The sequence below is a fragment of the Arvicola amphibius genome, chromosome 3 (assembly GCF_903992535.2).
Source record: "Arvicola amphibius chromosome 3, mArvAmp1.2, whole genome shotgun sequence".
In the NCBI taxonomy this organism is placed as follows: domain Eukaryota; kingdom Metazoa; phylum Chordata; class Mammalia; order Rodentia; family Cricetidae; genus Arvicola; species Arvicola amphibius.
Genome location: NC_052049.1, coordinates 113925315 through 113946784, shown reverse-complemented (window position 1 = coordinate 113946784; position 21470 = coordinate 113925315). Strand labels below are relative to the sequence as shown.

The window sequence follows — 21470 nt, the reverse complement described above, 5'->3', positions numbered from 1 at the left end:
TCGCCGCCCCGGCCTCGCCCCCTGCGCTCGCGCCGCCGGAAGTGGGAGGTGCCGCGCGCGGGTCGGCGCTCGACCCCTCCCCCAGGCTCGGCCGCCCCCTCCCCCCCTCTCCGCGCGCTCAGGTGCGTCCCTTCCCTCCCCCCCCGCCTTTGCTCCCCGGGGGCGCGGCGCGGGAGGTGTGTGCGGGGCGGCGCGCGGGCCTGGGCGGCGGGTCTAGGGGGCGCGGCGGGGGGCGGGGAGGGGGTGGCGGGGACGGGGGCGGGAGCCCGGCCTGGGAGTGGGACGGGGGAACCGGGGGCTGGCGACCGGTGAGGACCGAGGGGCAGGGGTGGATGTGCCGCTGGCCGGTGCTAGCGGCCGGCGTAGCGGAGGTCTCCTGTGAAGAAGAGTGGCGGCGACCACCAGGCGCTGCTTCCCCCCATTGTCCCCTTCTGCGTCGCCGCCTGGCTGGTGACCGCCACCGGGTTGCGGGATTCCCTTGGGCATACTGGACTGACTGTCCAGCCAGATGTGCGACCCCCACCCCTCTCGCTTTGGGCTCTAGCCGCGGAGTTTCACGTATGACCCTTGCCTTAAGGTATTCGTATAGCGGGCATCCGTGGCCCAGACCTTGTTCCCTCTTGGAGGCAATGGTCCCTACCCTGTTGGATGCAGAGTGTTTGCATCCGAGACAGCAATGGCGTTTCAGGGCCCATTTTCACCCTGAAGCTTTTTATTATGAGAGGAAACTGAGGCACAGAGCTGTGACTGTTATTTGAGCCTGACTCGGTATCTGCTCTTATGCACTCTTCTGGGTTTGGAGGTATTCCTGTGATACTGTCAAAATAAGAACAGGAATGTGAACTAATCCTACCTTCACCACCTTCTCATCGTAGAAGGGCGAGTTTATTCTGCAGCATAAAGGGCGCTTTTAAAAATAAAAATAAAAACGCGTCTCCCTGGATTACCAAGTAGCAACGTGTTTTGCCGTAATGGTAACTGGCTAGTCTATCCCTGGCAGGTAGCAGACTATCCCCATCCATAGGGAAGGAACACTGACAAGGTAAAAGACACCCCGTGGAGATGGTCCAGTATGGTATGACTTGTTCTTGGAAACACCTCCCAAAAAACCCTTCCCTTAAATTAATAGAGAATGCTTTGGCTGTAACAGCCAAAAAGTGATTTTTAAACATATTGATTGTGGGCCAAAAAGGCCATCTTTTATAAAGGGTAGTAGACAGAGTGGACCATTTGGAAAATTAATGTCATATTGTCATCTATTTTAAATGACAGTATTTCTGTCAAGAGAGAAAGTAAAGGCTTTGCATAGCCTCCTAGATATTTATGTACATATGGCCTATCCTGAGGGTTGGTGCTAGCTGGGACTTAGGGTGTGAAGTGGGTTTTTTATTGCCCTCCTGCAGAATACTCACTCTTGGATTTTTTTTTTTTTCAGAGCTTTAGTTCTTGGTGCTTGGAGGAACCAATGCAGTGGGAATTCTGCAGAAGAAAGTTTTCAGCTTTGTAACCTGTATCCTGTCCTTTTTCTGAATATCCAGAGTGCAGATGGCGGCCTCTGAGGTAGCTGACCATGGGGCCAGTGCCCCCAGTCCTTTGGAATCCTCTACTTTATGTGCTTCCAAGTCAGATGAAGCTCTCCCAGATGGCCTAAGGTAACGTGCAATCTCTTGAGGCTTATTTAGGTAAGGGGCTTGGCGATGAGCTTCTGAAGGGTGCATTTCCTCCTTGGTGCTATAATGGCACTTCTGTAGATTAAGTTTTTCCCCCTCTCCCAGATTAATTTTTTTTAAAGTGGGGATTGCTTGGTCTTTGTATGGTATAGCAGCTGGCACTTGGGCAGGCGTGCTGGGTTAGAGCAGGTATCAAGACATCATAAATACATATATTTCCCTGACTTGTCCTATACAAACAATATGCTCGTTTAAACGTTCTTGTGTATCGTTCTTCTTTCTTTCTTTGTTTTTGGATAAGATCTGGCTGACCTGGAATTCACTATGTCGACCAGGTTCACCTCAAATTCAGAGCAATCCATCTTCCTCTGCTTCCTTAATACTGGGATTAAAGGGATGCACCACTATGTGTGGCCATATCCATGTTTTTTAAAAATTATTATTTATTGTGTATTATGCATGATGGGAATGAGGGAGGTGTGTGTACATTTGGAGGCCAGAGGACAGTTTGCGGATTTGGCTCTTATTATTATATGGGTTCCAAGGACAAACTCAGGTCACCAAGCTTTTGTGGAAAGCGTCTTTATATGTCAGCCCTCATACTCATTTATAAGACACTTGGCTATATAGGAAATACATACAGGTTTATATGTGCAAAATTTAAAGATAAACACAGATTATATGTGTATCCATCTTGATATCGTTGTTAATATATCTTATTGCTTAATGTATTTGTCTTATTAAGCTATATTCTTTTTTCATCCATATTTGTTTTTGTCTTTTTTTTTTTTTTTTTAATTATTTAGCCAGGCAGTGGTGGCGCACACCTTTAATCCCAGTCCTTGGGAAGTAGAGGCAGGTGGATCTCTGTGAGTTCGAGGCCAGCCTGGTCTACAGAGCTACACAGAGAAACATTGTCTCGAAAAAACATAAAATAAGTAACTTTTTTATTATTTTTTTATGTGCATTGGTGTTTGGCCTGTGGGTATATGAGGGAGCCAGATCCCCTAGACCTGGAGTTATAGACAGCTCACAGCTGTGAGCCGCCATGTGGGTGCTGGGAGTTGAACTCAGGTCCTCTGGAAGAGTAGCCAGTGCTCTTAACCTCTAAGCCATCTCTCCAACCCCTACCAAGTTTGTTTTTATTAAGGATTTTTTTTTTCTCTTTTTGAGATAGGGTCTCACTAGTAGCTCTGGCTGACCTGGAGCTAGCTCTGTAGACCAGACTGACCTTGAACTCAGAGTTCATCTGATTCTGCCTCCCATATGTTTAAATTTAGTGTTTGTGTGTGACATACATGCCATAGTTTTCCTGTGAAGATGAGGAAAATCTGCTAGAATTGATGCTCTTCTTTCACCATGTGGGCCCAGGGGACTCTGAAGTCCAGTTAGGCTTGGTAGGCCAGTGCCTTCCCACATTGAGCCATTTTTCTGGCCCTAAAACTCTTTGTGGTTGTTGTTTGTTTTTTTGAGGCAGGTTCTCTTGTAGCTCCGGCTGACCTCAAACTCACTATGTGGCTGAGTCTATCTTGTTGTCTCTACCTCTTAATTGTGTGGGCCACCACACTCAGCTCTCTCCTCCTAAGTCTTGCAAGTATGAGTTGTGATTAACTAACCTTGTCTCTTTTGGTTTTTCGAGACAGGGTTTCTCTGTAGCTTTGGAGCCTGTCCTGGAGCTTGTTTTGTTGACCAGGCTGGCCTTGAACTCAAAGAAATCTGCCTGTCTCTGCCTCCTAAATGCTGGGATTAAAGGTATGTGCCACCACTGCTTGGCTAAGTATTTGTTTTTAAAAAGAGGTATTTGAGCTAGGTATGATGGCACATACCTATAGTAAGAGATGTTTGTCAATGAATGAGTAATAGGGGGTATGTTATATAAGCCTACCATAAACTTGGATTTCTCTATATGTATTGATTTTCTAAATAAAAACAGCCATGACTTACTACTAGTAGTAATAGCGGCCAAAGGTTATTGCATGATCTCTGTTAAGTGGATGACACTATTTCTGTTTTAGAAATGAAATAACTTGTCTAGAGGCAAACAGCTAGCAAATTGTAGAGTTTGGGTTTAAATCCAGGTACTGTATTTGCTCAGGTTTATAATTAAGTTCCCTGCTCCCATTCCACAGTTGGTTCTCAACAAAAATCACTGAGTATTTGCTTGGGGAGGGTAGGACATTTTTCTTCAGTGGCCTTGGATTTTGTGTGTGTGTGTGTGTGTGTGTGTGTGTTGTTTTTAAGACAGGGTTTCTTTGGAACTTTGGAGCCTGTCTGGAACTCACTCTGTAAGTCAGGCTGGCTTTGAACTCACAGAGATATGCCTGTCTGTTTCCCCCTCCCCCCCCCAGGGCTGGGATTAAAGGTGAATGCTAAGATTAAAGGCTGCACCACCACCACTGCCTGGCTGTGTTTTGTTTTGTTTTGAGATAGTGTTTCTCTGTGTCTCTGACTTTGCTTTCCTGGGACTCTCTCTGTAGACCTGGCTGGCCTACAGATCTGCCTCTGCCTCCTGAATACTGGAATTAAAGGCATGGACTATGATGCTCAGCTAATCTATTAATTTTTATTTTATGTGCATTGGTGTTTTGTCTACACATATGTCTTTGTGAGGGTGTCGAATCCCTTGGAACTGGAGTTACCGACAGTTGTGAGCTGCCATGTAGGTGCTGGGAATTGAACCTAGGTCCTCTGGAAGAGTAGCCAGCGCCCCTAATTTGATATAGACTTAACTTTGGAGTGTAAGACTGGCTATGAATATTGGATGTCACTTTAAGTATGTTTTAAGGATCTCTGGAAAAAGTCCTGCATTGGACAGGTGTGGTAGTGCACACCTTTAATTTCAGCACTCAAGAGTCAGAGGTAGGTGGGTCTCCAAGAGTTCAAGACCTGTCTGGTCTATTTAAATATGAGTTCCAGGCCAGGCAGGCCTACATAGAGTAAGACCTTGTCTCAAAAACAAAACAGAACAAACAAGACAGGTAATATAAGCTATTGCTCTGGCTATAGCTTGGTGAAGAATATGTGCCTGGCATGTGTATCTGTGTTCACTCCCTAGCCCTAGGGATGAAGGATGAAGGGAAAATAGTACTTTAAATGTCTATGACAAATGACAAAAATTATTATCCCAGATGTTAAATATATGTATGTTTGCTATATGGAATAAAATTTTCATTGACGACTTCAATTGTGGATTCAAAAATCATACCTTTAAAGCTGAAAATGGTGACTCATATCTAAAATCCCAGCTCTTGGTGGAGAATGGTTGGTTACCATGGTTTTGAGGCTGGCCTCGGCTACATTTGAGTACCATGTCCAGGCCAGCCAGGACTACGTACCAAGATGCTGTCTCAAAGAAACAAAACAAGGTGAAATTGTACTCTCAACTACTTAAGGTGATACTCCACTCTGGCAAACTGTTGATCAAATAGTGTTTTTTTTTCTTTTTTCTTTTTTCTTTTTTCTTTTTTTGGTTTTTCGAGACAGGGTTTCTCTGCAGCTTTTTTAGAGCCTGTCCTGGAACTAGGTCTTGTAGACCAGGCTGGCCTCGAACTCACAGAGATCCGCCTGCCTCTGCCTCCCGAGTGCTGGGATTAAAGGCATGTGCCACCACTGCCCGGCGATCAAATAGTGTTTTTCTGGTTTGATTTTTATTTGTTTATTTGTTTGCGAGACAGGGTTTCTCTGTGTAGCCCTGTCTCTACTGGAACTCACTCTGTAGATCAGGCTGGCCTCAAACTCATAGATCTGCCTGCCTCTGCCTCCCAAGTGCTGATATTAAAGGCATACGCCACCACTGCCCGCCCAAATAGTGGTTTTGTTCAGAGAGTTGTGTGACATGTTTGAAGGACAATTATTATTTTTAATTTAATTTTTTCAGTTGTGTGGGGAGGGACCAAGTACAACTTTTAGAAATTCTCTTCTTCCATTGTATTGAATTCAGATCATCAGGGCTTTACAGCAAAGGTCACCCAATGAGCTAGCTACCTTTCTTCTTCTTCTTCTTCTTCTTCTTCTTCTTCTTCTTCTTCTTCTTCTTCCTCTTCCTCTTCCTCTTCCTCTTCTTCTCTTTTCTTCTTTTTTTTTTTTTTTTGGTTTTTCGAGATAGGGTTTCTTTGTAGCTTTGGAGCCTATCCTGGAACTAGCTCTTATAGACCAGGCTGGCTTCAAGCTCACAGAGATCCACCTGCCTCTGCCTCCCAAGTGCTGGGATTAAAGGCGTGTGCCACTACCACCTGGCTTCCAGTGAGCTATCTTGCTAGACCAGAAAATTATTTTTTGGAAGGAATAAAAGCAGTGTTTTGCCAGGTGTGGTGGTGCACACCTCTAATCCCAGCACTTGAGGCAGGCAGATATCTTTGAGTTTAAGACCAGTCAGTGAGACCCTATTTCAAATCAATCAATCTATTTATTAAAATATTTTTCGTAACCAAGTTAATATTACTATAACTAGCACTGTACTGTTTTTTTTTCCCCGTTCACAAAAGTTATTGCACTCAGAATTAATTTAAATCTTTAGGGTCACATGTGTTTAGGTACTTACTATAGGCCATCCCTAGAACCTTTCTCAAGTTTCCACCCACCAGGCTGGACTACCTATATATGGGGTAGAAATTGTTAGATTAATAACTAGTTTGTTCTGATGATGGAGAGGGTTTATAGGTTCTAGTTTTGTTCTAGTGACTGTGTGGGGATGTGGCTAAGTGGTTGAACATTATCCAGCATGTGTGAGGCTCTAGGTTTGATCCCAAGCACTGAAAAAGAAAATATATTTAATCTTCCAAATGTCTTTTTTTTTTTTTTTTTTTTTTTTTTTTTTGGTGCTAAGAAAAGAATCTAGGGTCTAAGGCATGCTAGTCAGATGACATACCACTGAGCTACAATCTTATCCTAGATTTTTTTTTATAGCCCCCAAGACTCTGCCCAGAAACAGAAGAACTCGTCTCCACCGAGTGTAAGTAGCCAAATGGTAACCAAGGAGAGTAACAGAAATGCTCATTTGGAACACCCAGAGCAGAATCCTGGTTCATCAGCAAGTGATGCTTCAGCAGCGCACCAGGAGGTTTTAGGAGAAAACTTGGTAGCCACAGCCCTTTGTCTTTCTGGCAGTGGGTCTCAGTCTGATTTGAAGGACTTGACCGGCCCAGCAGGAGAGGAGGGGGACACAAGCCTCCAGGAGAGCCTCCATCCAGTCACTCGGTCTCTTAAGGCAGGGTGCCACTCAAAACAACTTGCCTCCAAGAATTGCTCTGAAGAGAAAGCCCCACCAGCCTCCATCCTAAAGGAAGGTAGCAGGGACGCAGGCTTGGATTTCCGACCTGTAGTGCCTCCTGCAAATGGGGTTGAAGGAGTCAGAGTGGATCAGGATGATGATCAGGATAGCTCTTCCCTGAAGCTTTCTCAGAACATTGCTGTACAGGTCAAGTATCAAGTTTCTACTACTAAAATGGAATTGGGGGAGGTGAGGGTAGGAGCCATTTCTTATGTGGTGAACTGCGCTATGCCGGTTTTTGTTTTTGTTTTTTGTTTTTTGCAAGCAGTCATCATACTGTTTGCATATAGTGTTATGCAGTGGCTTCATTCTGCTGTTCCAGAAACAAGAAGGCCAGTGTCTAATTATATAGCATGTAGCAGCTATTATGATCTCCATGTAATTTCTTTGGATGAAAACTTGATTGGTGTAGATCCTTAGCATTTATACATCTCCCTTTTTCCCCTACCCCCCCAAGACTGGGTTTCTCTGTGTATCCCTAGCTATCCTGGACTCACTCTGTAGACCAGGCTGACTCAAACTCAGATGCCCCTGCCTCTGCCTCCCACGTGCTGGAATTAAAGGTGTGCGCTCTGCTGCTTGGCTAGCACTCATACTTTTCACCTCTGTCCTTGCTAATCGTCTGGTCTGTATCAAGAAGTACAGTGATTCCTGCTTTCTGGTGCTTTGTTGTGGGAAGAAATATGGACACAATAGATTGCAGGAGGCAGTTATTCCCTTAGGTTGTGGCTTTCTCTTAGGCAGATGTTAGACTATTTTGTGGGAAAAGATTGTATTGGATGGTGGTATGTTTACCAGGACTACATTGCTGCTTTGTTCTTTGTTGGTGGTTTCTATGTGAAAGGTCTAGAATAACTAACTCTGTGTTAAAGTGACTTAAAGTCTTGAATATAATTTTTATTTTTATTTATTTTTTATAGACTGACTTTAAGACAGCAGATTCAGAGGTAAACACAGATCAAGATATTGAAAAGAATCTGGTGAGTGTATACTTAAAACTTCATTGTCACATAAAGCAATTGGAACACAGGATGTGAGCATTGTCACCTTGGTTGGGAAAAGCGCACATCCTTATTCAGTCCCGACAATGGGAATGGACTGCCTCACCCAGCCTGTTACATTTCAGCAATATCTTTTATGCCAGTCCTGCTCTAAAAGGAGGACAGGACCTCTGCAGTTCTTGCTACATTACTTGTTTGGATTTAGTGATAGAACTTGTTTTCTATTTTCTACTCTCTACATGTAGTTTAAAATGTCCTTTATTTGTATTTTTTGAGATAGGTTGTTGTTGTTGTAGCCATGGTTGGTTTCAGAATTTCAGTATTGCCTCCTAAATACTGGGATTAGAAGTTTGCACCATTATAGCCATCACTTTTTGTGTTTTGACAAAGGGTCTTGTTCTGTGGCCAGGCTAGCTTTGAACTCATAGCAATCCTCTATTATTGGAGTAAGCCACCAGGATTGCTGGAATTATTGAGTGAGCCACCACATGTGATTTGTTTTGTTTGAAACAGGGTCTCATATAGCCAGGGGCTGACCTTGGATTCACAATTGGAGGGGGGGTGACCTTTAGCTCCTAAATTTTCCTGTTTTCATTGCCCAAGAACTGTGGAGCTTTTTGTTGTGTCTGTCTGTCCCCACTCCCCACCCCCTTAGTGCTGTGCTTAAAGGGGCATGCCATCACCACCCAGGGCGCTGTGAAGATTTTAATATAAGGCATTTTCTTTTGTTTTTGAAATAGGATCTCACTATGTGGTTTTGATTAGCCTGGAACTCTTTTAGGCCAAGTTGGCATTGAACTCAGAGAATGGTCTGCCTCTTCCTCCTGAGGACTGGGGTTAAAGTATATGCCACTACAGCTAGCTTGATACCCATTCTTAAGTCTCAAGCTTAAATCTTTCCAGATGAAGCATCCCCATGTTCCTAGCAGTATTCTTTTCTTACTATGGTAATTTTACTCTTACCCTGATACACTCCTTTATCTATCTATCTATCTATCTATCTATCTATCTATCTATCTATCTGTCTATCTATCTATTGTTTTTTTCAGGGCAGGGTTTCTCTGTGTAACAGTCTTGGGTGTCTTGGAATTTTGTAGATCAGGCTGGCTTCAAACTCACTGAGATCCGCTTACCTCTGCCTCCCAAATGCTGGGATTAAAGGCATGCGTCATTGCCGCCTGCCTTTTTTTTTTTTTTTTTTAGCTTTTTAAAATTAATTTTTATTTATTTAATTTTGGAGATAGGGTGACTTAGTTAAGGTTTCTATTGCTTCAACAAAACAACATGACCAAAAAGCAAGCTTTGGGGAGGAATGTATTAGGCTTATACTTCCACATTGCTGTTCATTACTGAAGGAAGTCACGGCAGGATCCCAGAGGCAGGAGCTGATACAGAGATCATGTAAGGGTGCTCCCTACTGGCTTGCTTTCTTATAGAACCTAGGACCACCTGCCTGGGGAAGGCACCAGCTACAGTGGCCTGGACCCTCCTACAGCTTTACAGCTAGATCTCATGGAGGCATTTCCTCAGCCGAGGCTCTTTCCCCTAATGGCTCTAACTTGTGTCAAGTTGACCCACAAAACCAACCAGTAAACTGACCTCTTGTCAGATTGACACACAAACTCATCACTACTAATCCACAACCTTCCTTTCTCACTCATCCTCAAGATCTCACATTAAAAACATAAGTAACAGAGTTGGAGGCCAGCCTGGTCTACAGAGCCAGTGCCAGGAAAGTAGTCTCCAAAGCTACACAGAGAAAACCTACCTCAAAAAAACAAACAAACAAAAAGTAACTTTAAATGTCCCAGTCTTTACAAATTCAAACACGAAAATTTTAGTCCCTTTAGAATAGCAAAAGCCAAAGTCTTTTAAAAATTTTGTCTTTGAACTGTGGGCTTCAGTAAAATTCTTTCTACAAAAGGGGTAAAAATCAGGGCACAGTCATAAATCAAAACCAAATTCCAGCTGTCCAATGGCTGGGACTACTCAAGATCGTCTGAACTCCTCCTAAGGGCCTGGTCACTTCTCTGGCTCTGCTCTCGGCAGCACACAGCTTGTCTTCGAGGCTCTGGCTGACCCCACTCCACTGCTGCTCCTGTTGTTGGCTGGGGTCTTGTGCTGCAGCTGTGCTGCACTTTCACAGTGGCCTCCCTAGCCTTTCTCAGTGCCAAGCCTCAGCTGCTCTCCAGGCTTTCAGAACCAGTGCCACCTGGCGACTCATCTATTACCAAGTCCGGCTGCCAGCGTGAGGTACAACCTGAGCCACCTCTGGAACACAGCTTCTCTATGCTCTCAGAAAACACTTCGCAGAAGTTCACCTCCGTGATGCTGGTCTCTTCTTAATTACCACTAATTTCTTAGCTCCATCTGACCAGCTTCAAGCGCCCCAGGAAAACAAAAGTTTTGCTTTAGTAGTTCTGGTATCTTGTTAATAAATACTGCTAATTTTTCAGCCCCAGCTAACCAGAACCACAAAATCTTCATTCAGAATAAAATGATCGTGATTGAACCTTTAAACTCCTTCTGAAAGTTCATAAGACAGGCCTCCATCTTATCTTCCAACTTCCCACAGAACATTCCACAGAGTTTTTTTTTTTTTTTTTTTTTTTTTTTTTTTTTTTTTTTTTGGTTTTTCGAGACAGGGTTTCTCTGCAGCTTTAGAGCCTGTCCTGGAGCTAGCTCTTGTAGACCAGGCTGGTCTCGAACTCACAGAGATCCACCTGCCTCTGCCTCCCGAGTGCTGGGATTAAAGGCGTGCGCCACCACTGCCTGGCTCCACAGAGTTCTTAACACTCAATGGCTCTTCTAGCCCAAAGTTCCAAAGTCCTTCCACAGTCCTCACCAAAACAGTCAGATCTGTCCCAGCAACACAACACCCTACTACGCTGATACCAGTTTGTCTTAGTTAGCATTTCTATTGCTACAACAAAATACCATGACCAAAAAGCAAGTTTTGGGGAGGAAAGGGTTTATGTGGCTTACACTTCCACTTTGCTGTTCATCACAGAAGGAAGTCAGGACAGAAACAGGGTAGGATCCTGGAGGCAGCTGATTCAGAGGCCATGAAGGAGTGCTGTTTACTGGCTGGCCCCACATGGCTTGCTTGGCTTACTTTTGTTAGAAAGGTACTACCCACGATGAGCTGGGCCCTCTCCCATTGATCACAAATTGAGAAAATGCTTTATAGCTGGGTCTCATGGAAGCGTTTCCTGCTGAGGTTCCTTCCTCTCTGATGACTCTAGCTTGTGTCAAGTTGATGCACAAAACCAGCCAGTACATAGAGTCTCACTACGGCTAGCCTGGAACCCAATATATAGACCAGGCTGGCCTTAAAGTTGAAGAGATTTCTCCCCTGCTTCTGTCTCCCAAATGATGGCAATAAAAGGCATATACCATCAAGTCTGGCCCCATTGTTTCTTTAAAAGCTGATCCTTTCTGGAGATAGGGGTTCATGAGTATAATCTCAGGAAGTAAAGGCAAGAAGATCAAAAGTTCAAGGCCAGCCTCAGCTGTGTAGTGAGTTTGAGGCCAGCCTTGCTGCCCCAAAAAGCTGGCTCTGCATACCACATAAAATAGTTTGTGTATGCTATAATTAGCTCACAATACACTGGGTTTGAGTCATTCATTCTTACATCCTAGTAATCTTGTTACAATGTTAAGCTTCTGTCACTCTATCAATTCTTTTTCATATATATTCCTTAATGTATTTTCCATTTTGTCCCTTGGTAGTGGTTTGTTTTGTTGTTTTGTAGATGAAGTCTCATTGTGTAGCTCAGGCTGTCCTTGAAGCTATAATCCTTCCACTCAGTCTTGCAAGTAAGTGCTGAGTTAACAGGTGGGTGCCACCAGACTGATTGGTGTGAGGAGTTTTATTTATTTTTATGTTGGATAAAGGGTCTTATTTTACCTAGGCTGGCCTCAAACTGTCTTCCTGCCTCTCCCTTCTGAGTGCCAGCCATTATCCATCTGCCACTACCGGGCCTAGTTTTCTGCGGTACTGGGGATTTAGCCCTGGGCTTTGTGCATGCCTGTCAAGCATTTTGCCAACTGAATTATAGCCCTAACCCATATTTTTTAAAAGATTTTATTTATTATGTATACAATACAGTGTGCTGCCTCCATGTATGACTGCATGCCAGAAGAGGGCACCAGATCTCATTGTAGATGTTTGTTAGCCACCATGGGGTTGCTGGGAATTGAACTCGGGACCTCTGGAAGAACAGTCAGCATCCTTAACCTCTGAGCCATCTCTCCAGCCCCCCCCACATTTGTTTTTAGAGACAGCGTCTTGCTTTGGCAGTTATTTGTTGTTTGTCAAATTTTGTTTAAAAAGGGGGAGGATGATTACTGAGCAAGGGTGGTGATGGAAGAGCTATTGATTTCTAAACTCTAGGCACTTGGGAAGTTGAAGGAGGAGGATCAGAAGTTTAAGGCCAGTCTTGGCTGCATTTTGATTTCAAGACCAGCTGGTTGCAAAGACTATATCTCAAGAAAAAATAAAAACAAAACAAAAAGCCCCCCAAAATAATAGAATTTTAGGTAGGAGATATTTGTCTGTTATAATAGCCCCCTTGAGCTATTGAGATGGCTTAGTAGGTAAAAGTGCTTGCCACTTTTAAGCCTGATGACCTGAGTGAGTTCCATCCCCAGAACTCATGTAAGAGTGGAATGGGGGGTGGGGGGCGCAGACTGGAAAAACTGCTTAGCAATTAAAGCACCTACTTCTCTTCTAAAGCACCTGAGTTTAGCTTCTAGCACCCACATTAGATGGCTCTTAGTCTTCTATAACTACACTGCCAACGAATCTGACATCTCTAGCCTTCCTGGGCATTTGCACTTACATGCATATCAACACATATGCAATTAAAAATAAAAACAATTGCTCTTGTAGAGGACCTGAGTTTGGTTCCCAGGACCTATATGATGGCTCACAATCATTAATTGTGGTTCTAGGGGATCTAATGTCTTCTTATCTCTAAGTACCCAGCACAGAATGTACATATATACATGTAGGCAAAACATTCATATGCATAAAATAAATAAACCTAAAAGAACAATCTTGCTGGGTGGTGGTAGCACACACCTTTAATCCCAGGACTTGGGAGGCAGAGGCAGGCTGTGAGTTCCAGGACTGACTCCATAGCTGCTGGGAAACCGTCTCAAAAAACCAAAATAATAGTAGTAGTAGTAGTAGTAATAATAATAATAATAATAATAATAAAAGTTTTAAAAGCTGGAAAGAGAGCCAGCTCCACAAAGTTGTCCTCTGACTTCCACATACATGCTGTAACACATGTATACTATACCCACACATATATCCTATACCTGTACACTCACAATGATAATAAATAAAATTGTTTTCATTTTATTTATTAGCTTTGAGTTCTTGAAATGTGTCTAGGCTCCTGAGGGTCTGGGTGTTTCTGTTTTGTTATGTTTGGTTAACTTGAAGTTACTTGAGCACATACAGTTATTAGCTATTGTATTGGACAGTGTAGCACATCTCAGATACAGATTGGGGATACACTTCAGTTGATCAAGTACTTGCCCATCATGCCAGAAGCCCTGCGTTCAGTCCCTAGTACAGCATAAACTAGGTGTGGTGCTATCTGTAATTGCAGTACATGTGAGATGGAGGTGGGAGGATCAGAAGTTGAAGAGCATCTTCAGCACGATAACAAGATGGAGGCTAGCTTGAGCTATGTAAGACCCTTTCTCAAATGAACAAACAGAAAACAAAACTGATGAGAGTTTCTTGTGATTCAATTGGGAAAGAAACTTTTGTTGTTCTTAATAGGACAAAATGATGACAGAGAGAACCCTGTTGAAGGAGCGCTACCAAGAAGTCCTGGACAAGCAGAGGCAGGTGGAGAATCAGCTCCAAGTGCAATTAAAGCAGCTTCAGCAAAGGAGAGAAGAAGAAATGAAGAATCACCAGGTAGTCTGCCCATACTGACATTTGAGGGAATTACCTCAGTGGTAGAGTGCTTGCCTAGCATACTCAGCATTTAAGTCCCAGAATCACAAAAGAAAAAGGAAGGAAAAGAAATTGCAACTCAGATAATTATTGTGTATCTTCTCTCATAAACAGAATCTAGATTTAAAATTACATATTTACGGCTATGCGTGATGACATATGCCTTTAATTCCAGCACTCTGAAAGCAGATGCAGGTGGAGAACTGTGAGTTTGGGGGCAGCCTGGTCTATCTGTATAGCAAGCTCCAGTCCAGCTAAGCTGATGTAGTGAGACAGTAGCTCCAAAAAAATTCTCCCCCTCCAAAAAAAGTATGTATGTATGTGTGTATATATATTATGTGTTTCTGCATACATATACACACACTGCTAATGAGTAAAATAACAGTTTCTGATCAAATGTTAAATGTTTCTGAGTCAACAGAAGGAAAGTCAGTATTTCTTGGGTTTGGTTTATTTTTGAGACTATGGTCTCTGTGTAACCCAGGCTAACATTAAACTCAAGATCTTTTTTGCCTCACTCTTTATATATTGGGATTACAGTTATAGAACACCATAGCAGTCTTACCAATTAATAACAAAACTAGGACTGGCGAAATGACTTATCAGTTAAGAGTGCTTACTGTTCTTGAGAAGACCTATGTTTGGTTCCAAACACCTATGTCAGGTAGCTCAACACTGCCTATAACTCTAACTACCTATAAATCTTTCTTTAGGGGACACAGCACACTTTTTTGAACTCCATGTACTCTTGCGCTCACATGTGTACACATACACAAATACACAAATTTTTGTTTGTTTGTTTTGGTTTTTCAAGACAGGATTTCTCTATGTAGCCCTGACTGTCCTAGAACTCACTCTGTAGATCACTAGCCTGAAACTCAGAAATCTGCCTGCCTCTGTCTCCCAAGTGCTGGGATTAAAGGCCTCCTGGCCTTTTTTTTTTTAACATTCAAGTATAAAAAGAAGCATTGAAGGCATCTTTTCCAGACTTTTAGTACACAGAGAGAAAGGTTATTTATTTAATATGTTTTGTTGACATTATTGAACAGTATTCACTTACTTAATCTCCTGTTCATGCAAAATGTAGTTTCGCTTAGGTTAATCCGACATCTAAAAACTGGAAAAAATAAATTAGCAAGTAAAAACCTCAAACACAATCAAAAGGTCTAGGTAAGTAGTCAGAACAGCATTGTCAGGGGTGAAGTAAAGTTAATTCATTGAGGGCTATGGGTTGTGGTGCTCATTTTGGAAACTTGGGAAGATGTCTTAGGATTGTTATTGCTGTGAAGAGACACCATGACTACAGCAACTCTTATTAAAAAAAAAAAAAACATTTAATGGGGTGGCTTGCTTACAGTTTCAGAGGTTTAGTACATTATTACATGACCAGGAGCAAAGCGGCTTGCAGGCAGACACAGTGCTGGAGCAACTGAGCATCCTATATCTTGCAAGCAACAGGAAGTTGACTGAGTATCCCACTAGTGGAGCTTGAAAAAAGAGATTTCAAAGTTCACCACCACAATGACACACTTTCTCTAACAAGACCACACCTACTTCATCAAGGCACACCTCCTAATATGCCACTCGCTTTGGGGACCGTTTTCTTTTAAACAAGTACAGAACACCTATCAGTTAATATTATAAATACAGTGTAAATAAGCTGACCAAGAAGTTTTATTGGGAGTTTATTCTACAAATACAAACTTGTGAATGAATGTGTGGACATAGAGAATGTCTATGTGGTGTTACTTAAAAACTTAAATGGCACATTCCTGTAATCCAATTCTCTGATACAGAGGCAGAAGGATCAGTAGTTCAAGGTCATCTTCAGTTACATATTGAGTTTGATGCCAGCCTGGACTACAGACAATCTCAACCACCTACCATGCTTCACCCCCACTCCCCCAATTAGGTTAAGTTGGAAAAGTAGTTTTAAAAAGTTTCAGTTAATCTGATAAACTTTCAACAGAATGGGTCAAGAATATAGTTTAGGAGTAGTATGTATGCTTTGTGGGAGGCCCTGATCAGGCTCTCCAGGACTACTCAAACATTAGTGAACAAAATATAAAAATATAATACAAAGCACTTAACACATCGATTACCATTGTGGACAGAGTTGTGTGAGGCAGAGTAATTGTTACAGGTGACTACCTTTGTGTATATGTATTCTTATAAATGTACAAAAACAGGGCTGGAGAAATGGCTTAGCGGTTAAGAGCACTGACTGCTCTTCCAGAGGTCCTGAGTTCAATTCCCAGCAATCACATGGTGGTATACCACCACCTGTAATGAGATCTGATGCTTTCTTCTGGCCTGCAGGCATACATGCAGACAGAACACTGTATACATAATAAATATTTAAAAAATATACAAAAACGTATGTGTATTTTTTCCTATTGTTATATAGTAAGACAGCAAAAGTGTTAAGTTAGGATTACTATTGCTGTGATGAAACACCATAACCAAAAAGCAAGTTGGAGAGGAAAGGGTTTATTTGGCTTACACTTCTACATCACTGTTCATCATCCAAGGAAGTCAGGACAGGAACTCAAATGACAGGAACTTGGAAGCAGGAGCTGCTGCAGAGATCATAGAAGGGTGCTGCTTACTGGCTTGCTTCACATCAGTCTGCTTTCTTATAGAACCCAGTACTATCAGCCCACGGATAGCACCACCCATAATCAACTCTGCCCTTCCTCATCAGTCACTTTATGAAAATGTCCTACAGTCTTGCCTACAACCCAATCTTATGGAGGCATTTTCTTAATTTAGGCTCCCTCTTCTCAGATGACTGTAGCTTGTCAAGTTGACATAAAAGTATCCAGCACAGCAAAGAAACAGAAAATTCCACTTACAGTAAAGCAGAACTATAATAAAGATCAAGAGCATGTTTGTTGGATGTAGCAGACTCCCACCTGAAGGAAGAATGCCCGTCTCAGAATTCTCAACAGATGTCTATTCAGTCTTTATTGAAGCCAGTATATTCCTTTTAAAATAAATTTGTGTGTGTGCGTGTGTTTTCATGTGTATATGTGCAAGTGTGCATGCAGATATGTGCAGATATGTGTGTAGGCCAGAGGTCAACCTTCAGGTATTCCTTAGGCTCTGTCCACTTTTTGTGTTCTGAGACAGAAACTCTCATTTGGATCTAGAACTAGGCTGGCTGTCCAGGAAGCTTCAGAATCCCCTTGTTTCTTTCTTTCTAGAGCTAGAAGTACAAGGGCATGCTACCATGCCTGGCTGTTTTATGTGAGTTCTAGGACTTGAACTCATTATTAAATTTATATGGCAAATACTTTACTGACTGAGGTCTCCCCAGTCTCACATTACATTTTTTTTTAAGATTTATTTATTATATATTCAGGGTCCTGTCTGCATGCCTACAGACCAGAAGAGAGCACCAGATCTCATTACAGATGGTTGTGAGCTATCATGTGGTTGCTGGGAATTGAACTCAGGACCTCTGGAAGAGCAGCCAGTGTTCTTAACTGCTAAGCCATCTCTCCAGCCTATCATATTCCATTTTCTATTTTTTTTATTTTTACTATTATTATTATTATTACTATTGGTTTTTCAAGACAGGGTTTCTCTGTGTAACAGCCCTAGCTGTTCTAGAACATACTGGCCTCAAACTCAAAGATCCACCTGCCTCTGCCTCCTGAGTGCATGCACAACCACCACCCGACTATATTCCATTTTTTAAAAAAATTATGCATATGGGTGTTTTGCCTTTGTGTATGTCTGTGCATCAAGTGTCCCGGGAGGCCAGAAGAGGACATCAGATACCTTGGAATTGGAGTTACGGACAGCTGTGGGACATTGTGTGGGTGTTGGGTATCATACCTTTCTCTGGAAGACATCCAGAACTCTTAACTAATGAGCCATCTCCCCAGCACCCACATTCCATTTTTCAATGTTTCTTAGAACTGTCCTGTTGAATTGAAGTCTGTGTTCACAAAATGTTCTAGAGGTTTGGCTTGTACATCAGTAATTTATGAAGTCAATTCTTTCAGTTCCATTCAATTCCAATAAACCAGCATATAAATCCATAACTATTGAATGAACAATCAGGGTGAAAGTAGTGGATCAACAGCATCTGCTTCTAGGAAGCAGAGAGAGGATGATTACAGTAAGTCTGAGGCCAGCCTGGGCTGCTACATAGGAAGTCAAGGCACTAGGATGCATAGTAAAACCATGTTTCAGAAAACCAAAACCACTGAGCAAGGTAGTACATATTTGTCAGCCAAATAAGTGGAAGTGGATGCCAGGGGGTCAGGAGTTCAAGGACTGCTTTGTCTACATACTGAGTTTAAGCCCAGCCTGGGTTATGTAAGACCCTATCTTAAAACAATACAAAACAAAAACCTATTAGGGCTGGCTGGGTATGTAACTTGGTGATAGAGAACTGGCCTATTATGTACCAGGTTCTTGTTTAGAACCCTAACACCACATACACACAATAAACTTTCAGATTAAAACAAACACGTAAAACACCAAAAACTAACATTTCCTTTTTTATTTGTGTGACTATCCTTGTGTGGGATTTAGGAGATACTAAAGGCTATTCAGGATGTGACCATAAAACGGGAAGAAACCAAGAAGAAGATAGAGAAAGAAAAGAAGGAGTTCTTGCAAAAGGAGCAGGACCTGAAAGCTGAAATTGAGAAGCTCTGTGAGAAAGGCAGAAGGTAAATGCTGCTGCTGAAAACAGATCCTGTGTGCTAAGGGCCAGTCCATCGTTTTCATTTGAGAAAGAAACAGATCTTAATTCTCCAGTGACTTCATATTCTCAGTACCCTATGCTACACAAAATAAAGAAGTTCAGAGAGTTGGTGCTGCTCTGTAATAAGTAAGTGCTGGGGATATAGCAAAGTGGTCTCGTCCTGGGCTTAGTCCCCAGCACCTCCTCTCAGAAAAGAAGGTACACTGTTAACTAGCAGTGTTCCAAGCATGAGTGTGTTTTTTATTTATATTTTATAACGTGTGTGTCTGTCTGTTCCAGAATTACTGCACAGAAGTATTGCATGCCCGGTTTTAGGAATCTAGGGATCTGACCTTAGTTTGTTATGCACGCATAGCAAATATTTTGCTATGAGCATCTCTCCAGCCCCATTGGGGGTGGGGGGTCTCGAGACAGGGTTTTTTTCAGTAGCTATGGAACCAGTCCTGGGGCTCTCTCTATAGACCAGGCTGGCCTCAAACTCACAGAGATCCACCTGCCTTTGCCTCCTGAGTGCTGGGATAAAAGGTGTGTGCCATCACCAGGCCATGATCAAGATTTCTTTTTTAACTATTTATTTGTTATGTATACAGTATTCTGCCTGCATGCATGCCTTCAGTCCAGAAGAGGGCACCAGACTTCACTACAGATGGCTGTGAGCCACCATGTGGTTGCTGGGAATTGAACTCGGGACCTCTGGAAGAACAGCCAGTGCTCTTAACCTGAGTTATCTTTTCAGTCCCCATGGTCAAGATTTCTATGTTACTCTAAAACCTATTTTATTTGCTTTATATCCTGAGTGTCATTTTTTTCTTCAGAAACTCAGGTCATGGGAATATTTTGAATAGTTATGCTATTCAGTACCATGAGTAGCACACTGTACACCATTTACAGAATTACCTAGTCATCATGTTCTCTTTTTAATACTGTAACAAGAGCAAGATAGACCTTAAATTTGGTTGAATTCTCAATTTTCCAAGTTGCTTGAAATCACATGCTTGAAAATTCACAATTGTGAATTCAGTGATAATATTATTTAAATGCTGCTGACATTGGTTTAATTTTTTTATTTATTGAGAAACACTTGGCCATTGTAAGCATGTAAAATGTTAAGTCAAAAGTAAATAGCAAGCTCACTTACTGATTCGTTTTCCAAAGTGAGAGACCTTCACTATGGCACCTCCACATTCAAAAGAATATTAGGGAGAATGTCTGGAGGACAGCCAGTTCTGATGAGAATCTGGTGAATGATTAGGAGGCACACACCTTTAATCCCAGCACTTGGGATGCAGACGCAGACAGATCTCTGAGTTCGAGACCAGCCTGGTCTACAAAGCGAGTTCTAGGACAGTCAGGGTTGTTACACAGAGAAACCCTGTCTCAGGGTGGCGAAGGGAAGAAGTGGGTCACAATGGTCATTCTCAAACAATATTGTAGAATCTCTTCAGGCTGAGCATTGTCTTTCATGTTGCTAGTGATCATAACAGGTAGCACCCACTGATGGCAGCAGCTGATTTAGGGAAGATGAGGTACAGACATGGACATGTAGCAACTCATCATGGGACATCTTAAAGAGTAGAAATGAGTCTATAATCATGTCTAGGCTTTGTGACAAATTTCCTTTGGCTGTGGTCACTACACTCTCTGTACTTCTGACTGCCTTCTCTTCCCTATGATTGAACAACTACAAGTCATTAATTCTAATAGTGGTACTACTCATGATCTTGAAGATTCGTTTGTTTGTTTGTTTGTTTGTTTGAGGTATACCCTTTATATGTAGCTCAGGCTAGCCTGGAACTTAACATCTTTCTGCCCTCCTTACCGCTTGCTTGAATGAAATCTTGTTGATTTCATTATGTCCTGGACCCTTATATATTAATGATTAACAAGGACTCTAAATAACATTTTTTGTATCTGTTTTCTTTATCAATATTCACTGAACCAGAAATTAAGGCAAAAATATATTTATGTGTTGATTTATTTTAAGATAACATAAAACTTACATTTTAACATAAATAGTACTTTTTTTTCCCATGAAAAATTGTTTTACAAGTTTCTTATTGTTTCTGTTGCTGTGAAGAGATACCGTGACCATAGAAACTCTTATAAGGAAAACATTTAGTTGGGGTGGCTCACTTACAGTTTCAGAAGTTCAGTCCATTATCATCATGGCAGTTATCATGGTGGCATGTAGGCAGACATGATGCTGGAGAGGTAGCTAAGTCCTACATCTTGTAGATAACAGGAAATCATCTGAGACACTGGATGATATTCTGAGCATAGAAAACCTTAAAGGCCACCCCCACAGTGACACATTTCCTCCAAGGTCATATCCACTCCAACAAAGCCACACCTAATAGTGCCACTGCCTATGAGATAATGGCGGCCAATTACATTCAAACTCCCACAAAAGGTTAAATTGGTTTATTGGGCTCTATTCACAGCCTACTTTTGTTATTTTGAGACAGGGTATCTGTTAACAAGGCTAGCTTTAAAACTTACTTTATAACCCAGAGAAACATTGAACTTGACTTCCCAAGCTTCAGCCTCCAGAGTAATTGGTATTTCAACCTTGTGCTACCAGGTCTACCTAAAATCTAATGGTTTACCTTGTTGTTTTGTTTTGCCTTTTAAAACAGTGTCTCACTTTGAAGTCCTGGCTGTGTAGACTGGGTTGGCATCAAGCTCGTAGCACTCCTGCCTCTGCCTCCAGAGTGCTAGGATTATAGGCATGTCCTACAATACCTTAACGTTTGAATGCATCTGTTAAGTATTTTATCAAAGGTAAGAAAAACTTTTCCTGTACCGTTTTAGGGTTAGCAAATTAAAT

The 21470-nt window shown here is 42.2% G+C and overlaps 1 protein-coding gene across 7 annotated transcripts in view; it reads left to right on the top strand.

Moving 5' to 3' along the window:
• The first annotated feature begins 18 nt into the window (after positions 1-18).
• Positions 19-21470, top strand: part of Rnf214 (ring finger protein 214) — a 39559-nt gene continuing 18107 nt past the window's right edge. For 2 of the 7 annotated variants that reach the window (XM_038323672.1, XM_038323671.1), the window contains exons 1-6: positions 334-577; positions 1539-1652; positions 6576-7086; positions 7860-7919; positions 13741-13881; positions 18469-18608. In XM_038323672.1, the coding sequence (XP_038179600.1) occupies positions 561-577; positions 1539-1652; positions 6576-7086; positions 7860-7919; positions 13741-13881; positions 18469-18608 (983 nt within the window). In that variant the 5' untranslated portion in view covers positions 334-560. Of the gene's footprint in view, positions 123-151; positions 177-333; positions 578-1435; positions 1653-6575; positions 7087-7859; positions 7920-13740; positions 13882-18468; positions 18609-21470 lie in introns of those variants that run through there. The other 5 variants (XM_038323678.1, XM_038323676.1, XM_038323674.1 and 2 more) reach the window with 4 other exon arrangements.